At 35.8% G+C, this 19314-nt stretch overlaps 1 protein-coding gene across 2 annotated transcripts; it reads left to right on the top strand.

Annotated features, from left to right (window-relative positions):
* The first annotated feature begins 40 nt into the window (after window positions 1–40).
* Window positions 41–19242, top strand: LOC128178513 (polypeptide N-acetylgalactosaminyltransferase 2-like). Of its 2 annotated transcripts, XM_052845719.1 has the most exons (15): window positions 41–370; window positions 5081–5388; window positions 9057–9155; window positions 9400–9467; window positions 9774–9961; window positions 10523–10610; window positions 10869–10956; window positions 12175–12278; window positions 12539–12665; window positions 12778–12870; window positions 13103–13186; window positions 13495–13621; window positions 13774–13788; window positions 14591–14710; window positions 16219–19242. In XM_052845719.1, the coding sequence occupies exons 1-15, from the start codon at window positions 278–280 to the stop codon at window positions 16375–16377; spliced, it is 1761 nt and encodes a 586-aa protein (XP_052701679.1). In that variant the 5' UTR covers window positions 41–277; the 3' UTR covers window positions 16378–19242. The 2 variants fall into 2 exon arrangements, with proteins under 2 accessions (XP_052701679.1, XP_052701680.1); XM_052845720.1 differs by lacking the exon at window positions 13774–13788 and having other exon boundaries at window positions 42–370.
* The last annotated feature ends 72 nt before the right edge of the window (window positions 19243–19314 follow it).

Consider the following 19314-nt stretch of genomic DNA (forward strand, 5'->3'; position numbering starts at 1 on the left):
CGAAAGAGTTACACAAAGGGAAACGACTCCCTTCATTGATAACAGACGGGATTGACAGACAGTCGTGTTTGGTGCATGGATCGGAGTGAAAACAAACGTGTCTGCGTGTACTGGAGTTTATAAACACCACATATAGCCAGCACGTGTATTGATCGGATATAGATAGAGCGAGGATAGTGACAGACCAATTCTAAACAGAATCTGTTGACAATTTTTACACACTTATGAACTGATGATGTGACCAAAAGAAGAAGAGAAAAGATAGTCCGATCTCGCCATGCCGAGGAGAAGGTGTCGCTGGGTGCTGTTTTTGGGGCTGGTCTGGGCGGTGCTACTAATTATGTATGTGTATCGGAGCCCCGGGGACAAGGTAAGCTTACCCCCCCCCCATCCCCCGGTTTAGTGGGGGTGTCTGTCCACGTCATAACGGTACCAGGACACCTGTCTAGTTCGCACGGAATCCGGCACTGATAATGAGAGAGGAAATGTTTTAACGTTCAGATCATTTAGCAGTACATGACACTGTGTATATTAGACATACCTGTATCAGTTCTATTTCCAATGAAGTTGTGAACTTCAGTGCTGCATCTTATTCTGAAACTTAGAAAACTTTTAATTAAAAAAAAAACCACATATATACAAATAGGGTTATAAGATTTAATAGATCAAACAGCTGATTCAATTGTTAAATAATTTCACCCCGCAGCAAGCGTGTGCAAGATCAGCCTATTTCACCAGATATAACTCATTATACACTGTTTATACTTGTTGATGTTTCACTTAGTTTTTATCTCTCCAGATGTGTCCACTGTATTTATAGCAGCCCAATATCACTTAATGCTGCCTGACTTGTCAAGACTTATTGTCAAAGTTGACATATATATTCCAGTTTGCTATGTTTAATACTTGGGATCAAATATGGGTCTTGTCACTTTGAAGGTTGATGACCAAAATAAATGTTGAAAATAACAACTAGATTTTCTATATTTACATGATATCCCCGAAAAATAAAGGCCAGTGTTTATTTTTTGTAAATGGCAATTCTTGAAGCTTGCATGGAAATAATGTCTTCCCACTGCTAATTCTTTCACCATGCAGTCATTGATATTCCATTGTATACAATTATTTATGATTGCCAGGAAGTGTTTGATAGGTCAGCATTTCATCTTCATTCATCATGATGCATGCATTTGACAATAAATTACACGCTTAGATGTAATGCTTTTGAGGCTTAGAATATCTCTTTTGTATGAGACAGACGAATCCTTAGATTAATCGTTTCTAAACAGAGAGAGAGAGATCTAATTAAAGGTAAATTAGTACAGTGCCGTGTGATTAGCCAGTGGAGCTGTAGTGTTGTAGTGATATGTAATATTTTATGACTGAGCGTCACTGTAAGTACGGGAGACCACCAGCGACCAGCATGCGCTAGAGAGCAGGTCAGTCTGTAAGGTGACCACTTGCCACTGGTCACTGCAGTAAGCTGTCAGAACGGAGAACTTTATGAGTGGTCAGTGGAGCAGGAATAAGCTTACCATGTGTATTTATTAACACTAATCATATATAATGCTGAGCATTTGTGTGAAATTGAACATTATAATGGATATATGCAGTCACGACAACTATCAAAGAGGAAATTAAAAAGGCATATGGGAATTGTGTGGAGAAAGCACATATAGAAGCTCTAAGCCAGCTGCATACTTTTTAATCCATACTGCAGCGTGTTGAACAGATTCATCATCATTTCAGGTCCTATTGCTGGAGGGATCTTGCTTACTGTGTTTAAATATCCTCCAATAATACAGGTGCAAGGGGCTTAGAAAAAACTTTTTTCTCATCGTTGAAATTTTTTTCTAGGTTTGATAGTACTGGTAATTCAAATTATAACACAAGATAATGTTTTGATATAAATTTTTAAACGAAACAGAGTTCTTCACGACAGATAGTATATACCCATTCAGGTTTCTGTCTACCTGCCTGTAGTGACTTAGGACTGATGATGAATCAGCTGACATTTGCTATTCCCTGCAGTTTTTTGTATGAATGGCTTTTGGCCATCCATGTTTAGATCATCTCCTATGTATTAGAGAGAGAGAGAGGGGGAGAGAGAGAGAGAGAGAGAGAGAGAGAGAGAGAGAGAATGACAATCTATAATTTCTGGAAGAGAGAGCAGGAACTGTTTCAAGCCCAAAGAGAAATTTAAACAGACAACATTTTTTTCATCCTCCCAGAGTGGAGGGTTTCTGATCTGCTCCACTCTTTATAAACCCTCCTGGGAAGATGCATTTTTTCCAGCAATTTATAAAGTTTAGGGGAAGGAGCTTGATATGTTCTCTCTTGCATACATTCTGGAGAGGTTATTACAGGTTATAAACTGGTGTATTGCAATTGTGTTCAGTGGAGATGAAACTTGATTGTGAGGATGTTTCACACAGACCTATAGCTGTCCTCAACGTAGGTAACCATATTTGATGGTTAAATGGATTAGATGGCTTGTCCCATGTTTTAGACACCAGTATTTAGAAAATATTGTACCTGTCAGATACTGAGAGAAGGAAGTCAGGTTTGTCATGTTACTTTAGAATAACCAAGGGAGAAACACTGTATCTTGTTATATTTGTCACTGTTGGTCTAAGGATGATCTTTGGTACTGACATTAAATGCAGTGAACATGAAAAGAGATTATACTCCATATAAGTGTTCTGAAAGCTAAATACTGTCTAGTAAACACACCCACACTCCCAGGGTCAGGGAAGACCCACACCCACACAGCCAGGGTCAGGGAAGTCTCACATCCACACAGCCAGGGTCAGGGAAGTCCCACATCCACACATCCAGGGTCAGGGAAGTCCCACACCCACACAGCCATGGTCAGGGAAGTCCCACACCCATACACCCATGGTCAGGGAAGTCCCACACCCATACACCCAGGGTCAGGAAGACCAACATCCACACAGCCAGGGTCAAGGAAGTCCCACATCCATATACCCATGGTCAGGAAGTCCTACATACATACACCCAGGGTCAGGAAGACCCACACCCACACAGCTAGGGTCAGGGAAGACCAACATCCACACAGCCAGGGTCAGGAAAGACACATAGCCAGGGTCAGGGAAGATCCACACCCATACAGCCAAGGTAAGGGATGTCCCACACCCATACAGCCTGGGTCGGGGAAGAACCACACCCACACAGCCTGGGTCAGGGAAGACCTACACAGTCAGTTAGAACAAACATTCCAACTCCTCCACAGATGGTAGGGGTCATCACAAGGACAATTCCAGATCTTGTTCTACAAATCATGTATATCACTAAATGGTTCAATGTTAGACTTGTTGTATTCACTGTCGACAATTCCCCACAAACCAGCAATTCAAGTATATTCATTAAGGTATATAATGCTTATTGATAATAATCAGTCTGAAGTACTGGTACTGGTAGTCTGGTGCTCAAATTTTCAAGTACCGGTAGTTTGATCTAAGGGTTTTTTTTAGTGTAATTAAGAGAATGGAGGGTTTTACTAGTTTAAAGAATTACATTTATACTTTGCTGATGGTTTATTGATGGTTATCTTTGGTCTTGATTCACAAAATCTTAGCAATGGTGACATTTTATCAGATGCCTGTGAAGTGCGGGTCAGTGGTGGTAGATAAAGATTATGTTAAACAGTTCCCTACAGTGTCACCTGGGTCTGACCAAAATAAAGGACCCTTTTTTCCTAAAATCAAAAAGTTAAATGTAATATATTACATCAATTTTTTCAATTTAATATTTCTTACTATTAAGTGAGAAATACAAAAGAACAATAACGAATGTACTTTACATCTGAACTGACATGGTTACTTACAACTCATCTAAACTATTAATCAAAATGCTATGTTTTATATTACATGTATTAACATTACTGCCTTGTTTCATACATCATAACAGTCTAGGTGAAGATTTAATGCATGAAATTTTGTAAGAAAAAATTAAAACAACGCAGAAAGTTCTTTTGCGAAATTATTAAATCCTTCCCCCAATGATAAATATCTTTTTTAGGTAGAAATGTGGTTAGTACTGGAATTGTGAAGAGGTATTATGCCATGATAAAAGAGGTCATAAGATCATAACCAGCATGAACAATATTCAGATGTGTGGCTTGGTCACATCTCTGTCAAGATTTTATGCATATTACGTGGTCGCAGGTCAGTTGAATCCACGAGTTGAGAGAGAATTTACCAAACTTTGTGTGAGTGCCAATAAATCTGTCACCCTGGAGTCTCCCCAGCATTGCCCCTCACGGTGCCTGGAGCACGGACAGACACTGGTCCTCCGTCTTATTCTTTATTCATAGGTCTAAGACCACTGACCACACAACCCTATAAATATACCCCTTGGGGTTTTTTTGTTTATCATGGTCACAGTTTATGCAATTTTTTTATCATTGTTATGTTCACATAAACAAGCATTCAATGCCTAAGAAATTCTTTACAGCTTGTATAGATTGACAATATTGGAGTATTTTTGTTTTTGGAAAACAGTATGATCTCATGCTTACTTCATGGGTTCGATTTTTATGAAATTGAGAAGCTACTGATAATGTGAATAATTTGCATAAAGATAATGATCAAGATGTCAGATCATACTGAAGATTGTTTAAAACTTTAAAGTTTGTTTTTTATAATTACAAGATTAAAAGATCTTTTTTTTTGGTCGAATTTGAAGTAAAATTTGTGTCAATTTTGACAACACATGAAGTTGGTAACATAAAGATAATGATTGAGATATCAAATCATACTTAAGATTGTTTAAAATTAGTTATATGATAATATTAAAATATGTTTTTTATGGACTTGGAGAAAATTTTTTCAAATTTGACAACATATAATATTGATAACATGAAGACAATAATCGAGATATTACATCATATAATGATTAAGATTGTTGTTACAAGACTAGAAGATGTTTTTTTATTGACTTTGAAGGGAAAATTGTCAATTTTGACACCATATGATATTGATTACAATGATTGCTAACAGATAAATTAGGTAGCAGCCTTTTGAAACAATGATGTAACTTGACAAATGTTTTATTTTAGGTTGACGGCAATGGATCACCCAATCACTATGGAGATGCAGTCAGGGAAATGGTTGTTCCTGAGCAACAGGAGGAACAGGCAATTCCAAAACGAATCCCCAAAAAGGCAGAGCACCAACAGGAAGTACGGAAGGAGGAGCCCGATGAGGAGGCAGGAGACATTCCTTGGGAAGAATTTGACGAAAAAGGGTACATCGACAAGAAGCGCTGTAGTGCGGGCCAGGACTGCTATGATAGAAATAAGTTCAACCAGTTGGCCAGCGACAATACTAAAAGTAATCGCCATGTACCGGATACAAGAAATGCACAGTGAGTTATCAGTTAGTCATACAACAGATACACAGAATGCACAGTGAGTTATCAGTTAGTCATACAACAGATACACAGAATGCACAGTGAGTTATCAGTTAGTCATGCAACAGATACACAGAATGCACAGTGAGTTATTAGTTAGTTATACAACAGATACACAGAATGCACAGTGAGTTATCAGTTAGTTATACACAGAATGCACAGTGAGTTATCAGTTAGTCATACAACAAATACACAGAATGCACAGTGAGTTATCAGTTAGTCATGCAACAGATACACAGAATGCACAGTGAGTTATCAGTTAGTTATACAACAGATACACAGAATGCACAGTGAGTTATCAGTTAGTCATACAACAGATACAGAGAATGCACAGTGAGTTATCAGTTTGTCATACAACAGATACACAGAATGCACAGTGAATTATCAGTTTGTCATACAACAAATACACAAAATGCACAGTGAGTTATTAGTTAGTTATACAACAGATACACAGAATGCACAGTGAGTTATCAGTTAGTCATACAACAAATACACAGAATGCACAGTGAGTTATCAGTTAGTCATGCAACAGATACACAGAATGCACAGTGAGTTATTAGTTATACAACAGATACACAGAATGCACAGTGAGTTATCAGTTAGTCATACAACAAATACACAGAATGCACAGTGAGTTATCAGTTAGTCATGCAACAGATACACAGAATGCACAGTGAGTTATCAGTTAGTTATACAACAGATACACAGAATGCACAGTGAGTTATCAGTTAGTCATACAACAAATACACAGAATGCACAGTGAGTTATCAGTTAGTCATGCAACAGATACACAGAATGCACAGTGAGTTATTAGTTAGTTATACAACAGATACACAGAATGCACAGTGAGTTATCAGTTAGTCATACAACAAATACACAGAATGCACAGTGAGTTATCAGTTAGTCATGCAACAGATACACAGAATGCACAGTGAGTTATCAGTTAGTTATACAACAGATACACAGAATGCACAGTGAGTTATCAGTTAGTCATACAACAGATACAGAGAATGCACAGTGAGTTATTAGTTAGTTATACAACAGATATACAGAATACGCAGTGAGTTATTAGTTAGATATACAACAGTCAACCAAAATTTGAGTGTCAGTTGTAAAGTTATAAGTGAGATTCAGAGCTCACAATTTTTTGTCATGTAAACATAGCTCAGGTGAGGACTGACTTTCAAAATTTTGGTCAATCTTTAGGAATGCATGCTTAAAGCATTGTAAACAATAAAATTAGAAAGATAAAATCTTGACCATGCCCCTTTCAGACACACAGTAGTACATGTAGTACAAATAAAACTCATACACAATATACGACCCATTTTCTTGTACAGAAAGATCCTGTACACAATATAAGACAGGAAAGGTCTCGTATCCAAAGATCATGTACCCAGTAATTGCTTGTACAGTACACAAAGATCATGTTTTTGTACACATAGATCATAAACCCAACTCTTGCACCAATATCAATCATTAGATTTGATTCACTTCTACTGACAGATGCACAAATATTGATATTAATTGTTTACTATGAGAGGCATCAGTTGTAATTTGAACTTCAAGGTAAAAAAAATATGTGAATCACATGATTCATGGAAACACATTTCATTAAACATTTCTAAATTGTAAGGCATGATTTAGAGTTATTTGTAGTTTACTCTGGCCATGAAATGAAATCCCTAATGGTTGTTACAGAGGAAGAGAAGTACCAACAAACATTAACTATACAAGTTTGATTTGCGATGTATTTAATTAGACTTGGTTGTGGTTAAAATACCTGTGCCTGTTAATTACCCTCCCTAAAAACAGTAATTTGTCATAATTTGGTTTTGACAATGTGTTAATATTTATGTTTAGAGTCTCATAATCTAACGATACTGCTGATAATTACTGAAGACACTAGCGTCTTTTATAGCCGTGATTGATCTGCGCCCATTTATAAAATCCACGACAGATCTGTGCAGATTCATAGCAATAACTCTGACACCTTGCCTCAATTGTCTTTTGATTACAATCAAATAACAAACAAATTCTATGCCATCAAATTTCCCTCTTAAATTGTTTAGTGTCTTTTGAGTGATAATAAATGTTTTCGTTGCGGTATGATAGATGATACAATTGCACACAATCAGATGTACAATCATTACATAGTGTTAAGGGAGTTGGATGGTTGTGGCCATTTCTAGACGATATCAATCTCCTTAAGATGAAGAGCTCTGTATAAAAATATTGGGAAATATTTATTGATGTTAAAGCTTAGATTTTTGGAGTTTTGTTACTAATTATCATTAAACATTGATAGTTATTTGGAAAAAGGGCGGCTGTCGATTTTCATCGCTGTGAAATGTTCCGATCACAAAATTGAAGAAAATGCGCATGGATTATAAAATTATTATGAAACATCGATATTTTGGGGGGAAATGGTGGCCGTTGATTTTACAATTTTTTGGGTGCGTGTTATACATAGGACCTGCTGTTTTTTCGCCATTTTTTGGTCAACTTTGGGGGGTGTGTATTATACACGAGTGCGTATTATACACGTTACATTACAGTAAAAGTTTATGGCCAAAAATATCATATTAAATCATGAGTTAGATCTGATCGGTAATTTGTTGTCCGTCTAGCCTCTCTGCTGCTGTTTGTCAACAGTCTGTTCGAGTTTATAGTTGTACAATATAAACTGATAAGAGGGAATTGGTATTGAAATGAATTCATTCTCCATTGTTTGTCTGTACCAATTTTTATTATTTTTAGGTTCTGGAAGTTTCCATAACAAATTAGAATATCCCTCTACAACTCTACTATCCCCCCTCCGGCTCCTCAAACCATATTTTATATCAACAGCACCACATCAATACGTTGGCTCATTAGTAAAGTGCACTAGCGGAAATGAATGACAAATAAGACATTAAATCTATTTTTGCATTTTATATCCATCAATTTTTATCCTATGAATATCAATGAGGAATTTGACATCATTAAATCACATGCAAACACAGGAAGATAAAGGTCTCAATGTGCGTTAATTCTGTCATGGATGTTGGTAGTAGAATGAAAACGATTTTTCTAGTCCTTTCTCCATGGTGGTTTTTTTGGGGGGGAGGGGGGGGGGGGGGTCAGACACTATGTTATAACTTGATACATGTATTCCTCTAACTAGATAGTAGATAGGGGTACCTGTATGTTACAGATGATTATAGACTGATTTTATTTCTTCAGCTTTGGGATGGTAGACCCTCATCATAGTATCAGCTAACAGGTTTTGCTAGCGTGCCCTGTGCATATCAGCACTTTTATTTCATGATAATGGTTTGGTACCAATTACAGTGGCAATGATATGCATAATATGTTTTTGTATCATTAGATATAGCTACCAATTACTTGCCGTCACTGTTTGTAAGGAGATATTTTATAACCCTCTAGAACACTTCACTTTTCTCATTAATATATAATAGAACACAAATTTCTAGTTTGTCTTCTAGTGACAGATCATGTATCTTCAACTATTTTAAATAAATTTTAATTTTGTTGAATGTATTTAAGTTTCTGTGTTGTGTGAGCTGACATCTATCATTAAGATGCTATTTTAATTACGACACTGATTTTGATTTTGACAGATGCCGAGAGGAGCAACATGATAGTAACCTTGACCCCACCAGTGTCATCATCACATTCCATAACGAGGCGCGGTCCACCCTTCTACGCACAATTGTCAGGTAATTTTTTTACTCCCATCCGTGCTTTTGACTAAAGGTCAAGGTCATTATTGGTATAAATTGACTGTTAATACCAGTATGTCATTAATTGATTTGCTGAGAATTTTCCACATTAAATAAGACTTCCTGAGTGCTGTTAAACTGTGAGGAATTTTAATGACAGACATAATTTTATGATACAAAGTAAAGATACCTGTATATGACTGGACCTGAAGTGTAAAGAAGCCTTTGTTTTCATTGACAGTGTGTTCTCCAGAAGTCCCAAACATCTGATAACAGAGATAATCCTGGTGGATGATTTCAGTGATGACCGTGAGTAACACTTGGTATTGGGTGTGGGAGGAGGGGTCAAGGTCACATGGGATTACTAACATGAGAGGGATTTCCATGTTTAAAGTAAAATGGGGATATGAATCATACATATATAATGTATCTATATTGCACTTTGTATAATACCAGTGATTTAAAAATCACCACATTCTATTATAAGAGTTTGAAGTAAAATCTTTTATTTAAGACAAACCTGAGATAAATTGTTGGTTATACTCTAAGCTGGTTTTAATTTACATTTATGGTGTGTATAGTAACAAACTTAGTGTTTATACCGTTGTTCTACAGCCTCTGACGGTCAGGAGCTAGCTGTCATTAAAAGGGTGAAGATCCTTCGTAACGACAAGCGGGAGGGTCTGATGAGGTCCCGAGTGAAGGGGGCGGACGCTGCCCGAGCCCCCATTCTCACCTTTCTTGACAGTCACTGCGAGTGTAACGTCGGCTGGTTAGAGCCCCTCCTGGACCGCATCAAGGGGGTAAGGTTCTGTGGGGACAGAAGGGGTGGGATCTGTTTCTTGATGTTGTCTTTAAAGAAATTGTCAGATGAAATAGAGGTTAAATTGTATTTTTTGTTTGTTGACAAAACCATATTAAACTGAATCAAGATAACTACTACCTGCTAAAACAAATGTGTAAAAATAATGAGAAATATTGAGTAACCTGTTAGTCCTGCATCATGAATATCAACTACATAACACTTGCTCAGATTAATTGAAATTTAGGATGGTATATACTGTCAATTCCTTATTTTACGCGAGTACTTCATGCTACAATTCCACTGTTTTGTATCAAATTGCAAGAATATAAAATAGCAATCACCAATTTTTTGTTAGAACTTCCTATAGTTCAAAACTGTCTAAAATATAAAAGCAAGATTTTAAAATCAATGAGGGTTGCTTTTCGAGATTTTACGCAAAAATTTACTTGCTTTATCGAATTAGAAATCTACAGTATTTTTATGGATGCAACATGTTTTTATGATGATGAATTTTCTTTTATGATGATGAAATGCAGTATACTAATTGTTTTAATTACAGGACAGGACTCGAGTTGTGAGTCCCATTATTGATGTAATCAATATGGATAACTTTGAGTATATTGGAGCCTCAGCTGATCTCAAGGGGGGTGAGTGTCTCTTGATTGTTAATATATAAATATATGCAATGGAGGGAACAGATTTGAACTTTCAAGTTACTATTGATTTTAATCATTCCTACAATTAAAAGAAAGATGCTGGTTTCTTTAACCTATTTTGTCAAATTTTTTATACATTGTTAAGTGCAGTCTTCCTTTGCAGTATTTCAGCCATACAATCTTTAAGTGTAGAGTCTTACTGCTTTGGTGTTTGTGTTGTGTTTATTTATTGTCTTGAATCATCTGTAGGGTTTGATTGGAACTTGGTTTTTAAGTGGGACTACATGACACCTGAGGAGAGAAATAAACGAGCAGGAAATCCGATCCAGCCAATCAGGTGAGTGATTGACACTGGAGAAGGTCCCTAGCATTGAATGTAGACTAGAAAAGATTTACCATAAAAGTCACTGACAATGTATAATTTTGATGCAAAACGAGCTGTTTGAAATGAAGGTGGACTGACAAACAGAAGTATTGGTTACTGAAGAATGGTGTTTGGATGGAAGTTTTAATGAGACCTGTAAGTTTTGCAGAGTTAACTTGTATTCAGAAAGTCTGTGCTAAGAGCTTTACAGTCTACAGAATAATGATAAATACCAATGTATTGCTACTAACCTGTTTCATTGAAGGTACATTGAAAGGTTTCTTTTGGTTAGTAGAGATACTTATATAAACGACACCAGCACTTAATGCAGGTGTAAATAGCATGTCATGTTTGACAGAGGCAGCATTAAAGAGAGGAGGGACCCCCCGTCTGGACATTCATGGACAGAAACTGCTCATTTATGGCAGAGCGGTTCTTAATATTCTATATTTGTTGCTCTGTGGGCAGATTAGGCTGTTCACTGCAGTCGTCATGTTTGTTAATGGCTGATTTTGTTATTAGATGGCAATAGTGAGGTAGTAATTACTTCCCTTGGAATTTTAAGCATGATATGGAATGATAGCTTGTGTGCATGTTTGTTGTAATAAACACTGGTTGATCAATGCTTAAACATTTAAGATAACCAAATACCCGTGAATCTAATGACATTTGATAATGCAAGATTATAGGTACATGCAGGATGCAATGATGTACAGTTGTTGGGCAGAGAAAAAGCAAGCAACACCAATGTCAGTTTGTTAAATAGATATCAAAAGTTCACTCTTTGTCTATCCATGTTTCCGTATGCTGATTTGTAGGTCATTTGATGATGGTTTGATATGGAAATGCTCATGAATAATGTCTTAAGTGAATTAGGGAAATACTTTTACATATCATGATTATACAATCTTCATATTTGCTTTCATTCTGACTACATAGATATGCATATTGTTAATATGTTAATGGCATTGGAATTCATTGTGGCTCAATTTTTGTATTACTAGTATTTGTGTGTAGCCCTTACACACAAATTTACATCCTCGAGGAAAACTAAGTAAAGAAGATTTAGATTTCCTAGGAAAACTGAAAACTTACGATCCACAAAATTACATCCCCACGAAAAAGCAAAAAAAACCACAATCCATGAAAATTGTTTTCATTACAATTTATCATGATATGTATCTGTTTCAGAACACCAATGATTGCTGGTGGACTGTTCAGCATTGAGAAAAAATGGTTTGAAGAACTTGGAAAATACGACAGAAACATGGACGTATGGGGAGGAGAGAACCTCGGTAAGTTGGTCCCAGATCTCTATAGACCCAGATCTCTAAAACCTAGGTAAGTGTAGTCTTAGATCTCTAGAAGTGAACAAAGGGTACAGGATTATAACACTTTGAAATAATTTGCTGACAGAAAGATCATGTAGAGTGTGGCAGTGCCATAAACCATGATATGTTATTTAATAGGGTTGTGAGTTATTTTGTTTGCAGAAATATCCTTACGAGATACATGTGTATTAAGATTATAATGTTGTGAAATATTTTGTTAACAGAGATATCATTCAGAGTGTGGCAGTGCCACGGATCTCTAGAAATCATCCCCTGTAGTCGCGTAGGTCACGTGTTCAGGAAGCAGCATCCGTATACATTCCCAGGGGGCAGCGGCAATGTGTTCGCTCGGTAAGTAAATGTATTTAAAGTAGTCCTTTAATGTTCTGTTTTCTTTTCAAACAATCACTTATCGACCCCTTACTTAGCGTGAACCTGATTTGACCCCTGACCTTTTTTGCAGCAACACCAGGCGAGCGGCGGAGGTTTGGATGGATAACTACAAAGAGTTTTACTACGCCGCTGTTCCATCTGCTAAAATGGTCAACTTTGGAGAGTAAGTTTTTTTCTATCTTTCAAAAGCTTTATTCACATAATTTGAACAACTTGTTACAATTTTGCTTGAACTTTCATGGGAATTATATGATCTGGTCCAATATTACTTTGCTGGAATAATGGAATGCTGCAATTAGATGTGTCCCTGATTTATATTGTGTAAATGAATGTAAAGACAAAACTTTTCTATGTGGAATGAATCCTGCAGCTGATCAAAACCTTGTGGTTTGCAGTATTTCAGAGAGAATGGATCTAAGGAAAAGATTAAGCTGTAAACCATTTAAATGGTTTCTTGAACATGTTTACCCTGAGCTTAAGTAAGTGGCTTGTTGCATTTCTTCATATTTGAAAATAAGATAAGTTAATTGGTCTTTTTATTCATCGTCAAAATGTAAAGAAATGATCATTTTATAATCAATGGTAAAAGAAGAAATTTGTAAAGGCTAATCAAGGAGTAAATTGTAATTAATGACAATGTTGTAACATAAGGGAAACTCAATATTGATTTAGGCTATAGGCTAAACAATTAAGGAGTAATATATCATCAATGGTAATGCTCTAGCATTAAGAGAACTCAATGCTGGTATAGGCTAAATACAGATTAAGACAAAGATTTACTTTGTAGGGTGCCTGGACACCAGGATCAAGCTTTTGGTAGCATACAGCAGGACAATAACTGTATGGACACCCTGGGCAACTTTGCGGATGGTATTTTAGGGATCTTCCCCTGTCACTTTGCTGGTGGGAATCAGGTAAAATACCACAATTTCTATTTTTGTGTAGACCCTGTTACATTGATGTTAATGAAAGTTGATGTAATAAACTTTCCATGATATATATACCGATACTCATGGAAATAAAGATGACTTTTTGGACTGTTCTTCAATGACAATTTTTGCTCTAGGTGAACGAGAACCAGGTAATGCTCTTGCTGCTGCTACTGAAAGCATCACATATAATCCTCTCTGATTGTTGTGCCTCTGTTAACCCTGCTGTGTGAAATAGCTGTGTGATACACAATATTAATTACTGCAATCAGAACTTTCTTTGTTCTTTGAATTGAATATTAAAGCATTATTAATGGGGCTATTTCAAGATGAAAATAAGTTTTTGAATTATTGTTATTTTTTTGCAATGCTAGTATATTCTCACCTCCCAGACAAACTGAGATTAAATTTCACATTCTTTGAATTTTAGTGTTATGTAATAAAAGAGATTTCAATTCAAACACACAGTAGATAACTTCTTTAGTTGCTTTTCTTTATCGATTTCTCTCCTAAACTGATCCCTTTGTAGGTGTAGGGATCTGCCCTTTGTGCTTGAAGTAGCCCCACATCGTGCTTACCGAGGCTTAAGTCCGAGTGCTAAGTGATGAAGCACTATTATGGAAGTTTTTTGAACAATTGATGTACATATATTTTATTTGCTAGAAAAAAATATACTGGTAGCTGTGTTTGCCAGCTTCTATCAGATATGAATACATATTATGATATCTTATTAATATTCTGGTTTTTTTGCTGTATTGGCATTTTTGGAAGTGGAAATTAACAATTGATATTTAATAAAATACCTTTTCTGACACTAACAATTTTGGTATTTGCCTTTGCTATCTTTACAAAAATGGTTAGTGAAAAATGTAATGAAAAGTAGAAATTTACGTTACTCTTTGAAACTGCATGAACCAGGATGTTGAGTTCATTCTAAAATTCTCTGTTCTTTAGGAGTTTTCTCTGACAAAGGAGGGCTTTATTCGTCATCTTGACCTTTGTGTGACCTTGACTGGAAGCATGCCAGGAACTGTGGTGAAACTATTCCAGTGTCAGGAAGGCAACACTCTTCAGGTGAGTATTTCTAGAATCAGTCACACTGAGAACCACTCCCTTCTTTTATGTGAGAATATTCAATGCTTGATCAATCTGAGAAAAAATCATTAAGTGAGAATATTTATCAATTGATTAAGGTGGCTCTATACACCCACAGTTTATTCCAATATTCAATAGAAGACCACAAAACATATACTTATCAAATATTAAAATGATGATAGGGATACGATAAGTATTTTAAAAGAATTTTTTAATGTTTTTTCGTGTTTTTGTAAAATAATTTTTAAAAAGTTAACTACTAACAAATTGAGAGAATTTTTTTTGTCATATGATAGATATTTCCTTCGGACATCTAAAAAAAAATATAACACTTCTTAACATTCAAAAATGTTATTATTGCAATTTGTTTTATTATTTCCCCAAAACATAATTGTTCATATTTTCTTACTCTGTTCACAAATTATCTGAAAAAGCTGCTTGATGTTATAAGGAAATGTATTTTAATAAACATGACATAAAAAATTGAATGAAAATCATTGCAAATAAACACAAAAAATATTTTAAATTTTATTTGGAATGAAAGTTCCTCAGGTAAGAGTTATCGTTCCTAAGGCCCAAACACCTTGGGGACTTTTCATTTCTGATTTGAAGAAAATTTCCTAAATATCATGTTGGAATGATAAATACATAGATATTTCATTATAGGCCTATATAAGTGAATATATTCGCTTTAATGCAAAACTAAATCAAATAAATAAACGGGAAAATTAACTAATAGGATTTATGTATTCCAACCTGTGAGAAATTCAAAGCCACCCTCCCATCCCCTTTAGGTGGTAAGGAATATTTGTTGACATTAATGTGGATTAAAGTTTATTATAATTGAAATACTTTCACCGATTTAGAATTTTCTTAAACAGAATTCAACCCAAAAATACGTTTTAGAAAATTTTTGAAAATTAAAATTTTTATCGTCCTCAACGGGATTCGAACTCATGACCAACAGGTATGTAGTAAACCCACTAACCCACTGCGCTACGCTGCAATATATCGATGATCGGAAAGACACTATTTAAAAAATTATACTTGATTTTATTGTTTATTTCGATAAATAATACGACACAAAGTGAAGGTGTCACATACCACATCACTTGTAAGTAATGAACTTTCCAATTATGAAATTCAATCTATTCATTTAACAAATTTTTCAAAAGAGCGGTTCCCACACAATTCGCCTCAGTTTAAATCAGTCAGTACCGGAATTGCATGCTTCCAGATTTACTTTTTTGCGTACTGCGTCATCAAAAAGTGGTGTATAGAGCCACCTTAATCTGAAAAATATTGAAATATTTTGTCACAACTTAATTTAATGAAAATTTAAACTTGTGGATTGTCTCAACAACAAAATCCACAAAAATTAGTTTTCAAAAAATCTTGATGTAACCCCAGTAAACTCTGTAGGCCATACTGCCTTTCACACTCTCAGACTGACAAAGAATATGAAACTGATGCTCTGATGTTTTTAGATGTGGCAGAGAACTAGCAGGGACACCATGTTGAAGTGTCATAACTACGACCTGTGTCTGGACAGCCAGGAGGTCCAGATGAAGGGACTGATCGTCAACGCGTGTCAGGAGGGATCACCCACACAGAAGTGGAGCTTCGCCGTCAGCAAAGGGGGGTAACTCCAGCTGACCAATCGCCAACAATCTAGTCATCTGTTATCACTAGTTGACAATCAGACATTGGACACGGCCCTGCCGGCTGATTTCTGTTATGGCTCTGTTGATTGGACATGATCTATGTGTGTGTGTTGTTGGGGTGATTTGAAATGTTTATAGTTTAATTTATGATGAGAGATTGGTGTGTTAATTTTTTTTCACACTTTGTATCAAGCTTAATTATTTACGTAATTATTTTTTAATGATTTGTATATGGCTCAAAGTCCTAATGATTGTTAGTTTTTCTTTTTTTAAATCATTCCATTGTGCGTAATGAGGGTTGTTAGTTTTTGTGTATGTGAGTACGAGCATTGTTTTTCATAAGAAGTTTACATTTAGTGCTTTACCATTATGTTAATGGCCGTTGTGATCTCTTTTTTAGATCTGGGCTGAATTCTGATGTTTTCATTCAGTCATTGAATTCCATATTTTCTGCAAACTTTGACCCTGCTGTTCCAAGTTCTTGTTTGGTAGACTTACTGTATTTGGATTTTAACAAGCTTTATTCTGGTACTAAGCTGAGGTTTGGGGTCTTCCAATGTCTATCAAATGTGTACCTTAACAGATATTTGCTTTATTTGTCTTAAGTTGCAGCATGGCCATCAATTATATATCATTCAATTATGTAATCAATATTGTGGGATTTTAAACCGATTATGACATGTATATCACACATTCAAGGGTAATTCAGGGTAACACTTACAGTTAATGTCAGGTTAACACATTCACATTATTTTATGAGCAGTTTTGATTTTATTTTCAATTCTTTGAGATTTTTGTAAAATCATAGAAATAATTGCATTGTTGAAAACCTTTGTCAATCCCATATCATGTTTAGCAATGTTTGCATTGAATTAGGGTAAGATTAATAGCTAACACAATGTGGTATCTGATGTGTTCTTATCCCTTGCCATGCATTGATGAGCTTAGAATCCACCTCAGGCAAAAAAAAAAGGTCTTAACATTACTTAGTGTTTAAATTCAAAATTCACTGCTAGAAAAAAATCCTAGTTAGTACATGTATAGGGTAGACCTGTCTCTACTTGCCATACATTATGCCAAATTTCATTTGCATGCAATATTTGTTAAATCTACACTGCTGTTTTTACAGGTTTGTTTAATATTGTGAAAAAAATGTGTATTGGTAATTATTGTTTAGTTTTAGTTTATGAACATCATTATAAATTGAATACATACACAATTACGTCCCCCTAGGTTACTATTTTGTGCCAAATCATCAAAAATTCTGATTTTATTTTTGTACTTTAAATATTATCACCCTGCCTATTTGCTGTGAGCCTGCCACAGAGTGTGCTTTTGTTCCATGACAATATCAGTAGGATAGTTCTAGTGCTGGCCCACTATTCATCGTTGTTAGTCAGGACTTTACCTGGTGTACGGACCGGTAAATCTACCACCTCATGAACTGTCCAACAACCCACCAAGGTCAAAGCTTGGCCTGCAATGATGCTTTTATTTCTGCTACATTTGACCATGGTATGTGCTATCACATGCTATATTTGGCTGTGGCTTATGCTACCCCACAACATGTTTGACTGTGGCTTGTGCTACCACCCACCACATTTGAATGTGGCCTGTGCTACCATCCACCAAATTTGGCTGTGGCTTGTACTACTAGTCAGCACATTTTCCCCATGGGCTGTGCTACACTTGCCACATTTGGTTGTGGCTTGTGCTACCACTCGCCACATTTGGTTGTGGTGTGCGCTACTAGCCAGCATGTTATACCATGGCTTGGGCTTGCACTCACCACATTTGGTTGTGGCGCCTGCCACAGTTCACATCTCTACCACTACCCACCAGTCTTCCACATTGAGGTTCATCCCTGAGTAATGCCATAGGACATCCTCTCTTTATTGTTGACTTTCTTTAAACTCCCAAGCTTTCAAACTTTTCCCCAGATACATATTGCAAGAATTAAATTAGTGGTTTGTAATTAAACTGCAAGTGTTATGACGTTTGATTTAGACCTTGAATACAAAAAGGGGGTTCCTGGCCTCTACATAAATTTTATTAAATATCCACTGTGATGGGGGCCATTACAAAGCATTACCTGCACATGGCAGTTCCTCCACACTGATCTTCCTCTCACAATCTGCTTCAATCAATTCCTGATCTTCCAGAGGCTTTATTTAATGTGTTGATGGATTTTACTTATTTTGTTAAAATTAAAATGTGATTTCATATGATTGATATTCTTTAATGATCTGTTTTTATGTCTTCAGTGAATTTTATGTGGTGGTTTCAGTATCTGATAAACTACACATGGATAAAAAATGTGATTCATTTGACTGTATAGTTTTATGACATATGAATTATATATATATTATATATATAGAGGATATATTTGTTTTTCAAATGATTTTTTTCTCATCGGCATTATTTGTGATTTGTACACAATAGTTTTATTGTTCAGCATATTACCATACAGTGATTGTAATTTAAACGATTGTTTCATTATATGAATACCGTATACACATGTATTGTTGTTTTAATAGATATACACCCAGCGAGTGGGCAAATTGAAGTCACAAGATCTGTTTTATAAGCATGTATATTTTGTTGCATTTACTCCATCATAGACAAAATTTACAAATGAAGCTTTACCTGATGTATAGATTTCTGTAATAATGATGATCTCGACTGAAATCAAAGATGACGTTTGGTGTAGCGCGGGTTACGGTTCCTGTAGTTAGGGATGAGATTGAAATCAAAGACAACGTTTGGTGTAGCGCGGGTTAAGGTTCCTGTAGTTAGGGATGACTAGTTCTGTTCTTGTTATCATATTAAAGCTCAGCTTCCATTCTACCTCTTTGTCTTGTTTTTTTTTTCATTGACATTTACGGAATCACTGGGAACTTTATCATTTTTAAGGTCGTA

Source organism: Crassostrea angulata, chromosome 3 (genome assembly GCF_025612915.1).
Source record: "Crassostrea angulata isolate pt1a10 chromosome 3, ASM2561291v2, whole genome shotgun sequence".
Lineage (NCBI taxonomy): Eukaryota > Metazoa > Mollusca > Bivalvia > Ostreida > Ostreidae > Magallana > Magallana angulata.

Excerpts from the sequence above, each read along its gene's own strand:
- LOC128178513 (XM_052845719.1), top strand. The coding sequence starts at position 278 with ATGCCGAGGAGAAGGTGTCGCTGGGTGCTGTTTTTGGGGCTGGTCTGG. Across the intron at positions 12,279-12,538 it reads ATGGGGAGGAGAGAACCTCG|AGATATCATTCAGAGTGTGG; the intron begins GTAAGTTGGTCC and ends TTTTGTTAACAG. Across the intron at positions 12,666-12,777 it reads AGCGGCAATGTGTTCGCTCG|CAACACCAGGCGAGCGGCGG; the intron begins GTAAGTAAATGT and ends CCTTTTTTGCAG.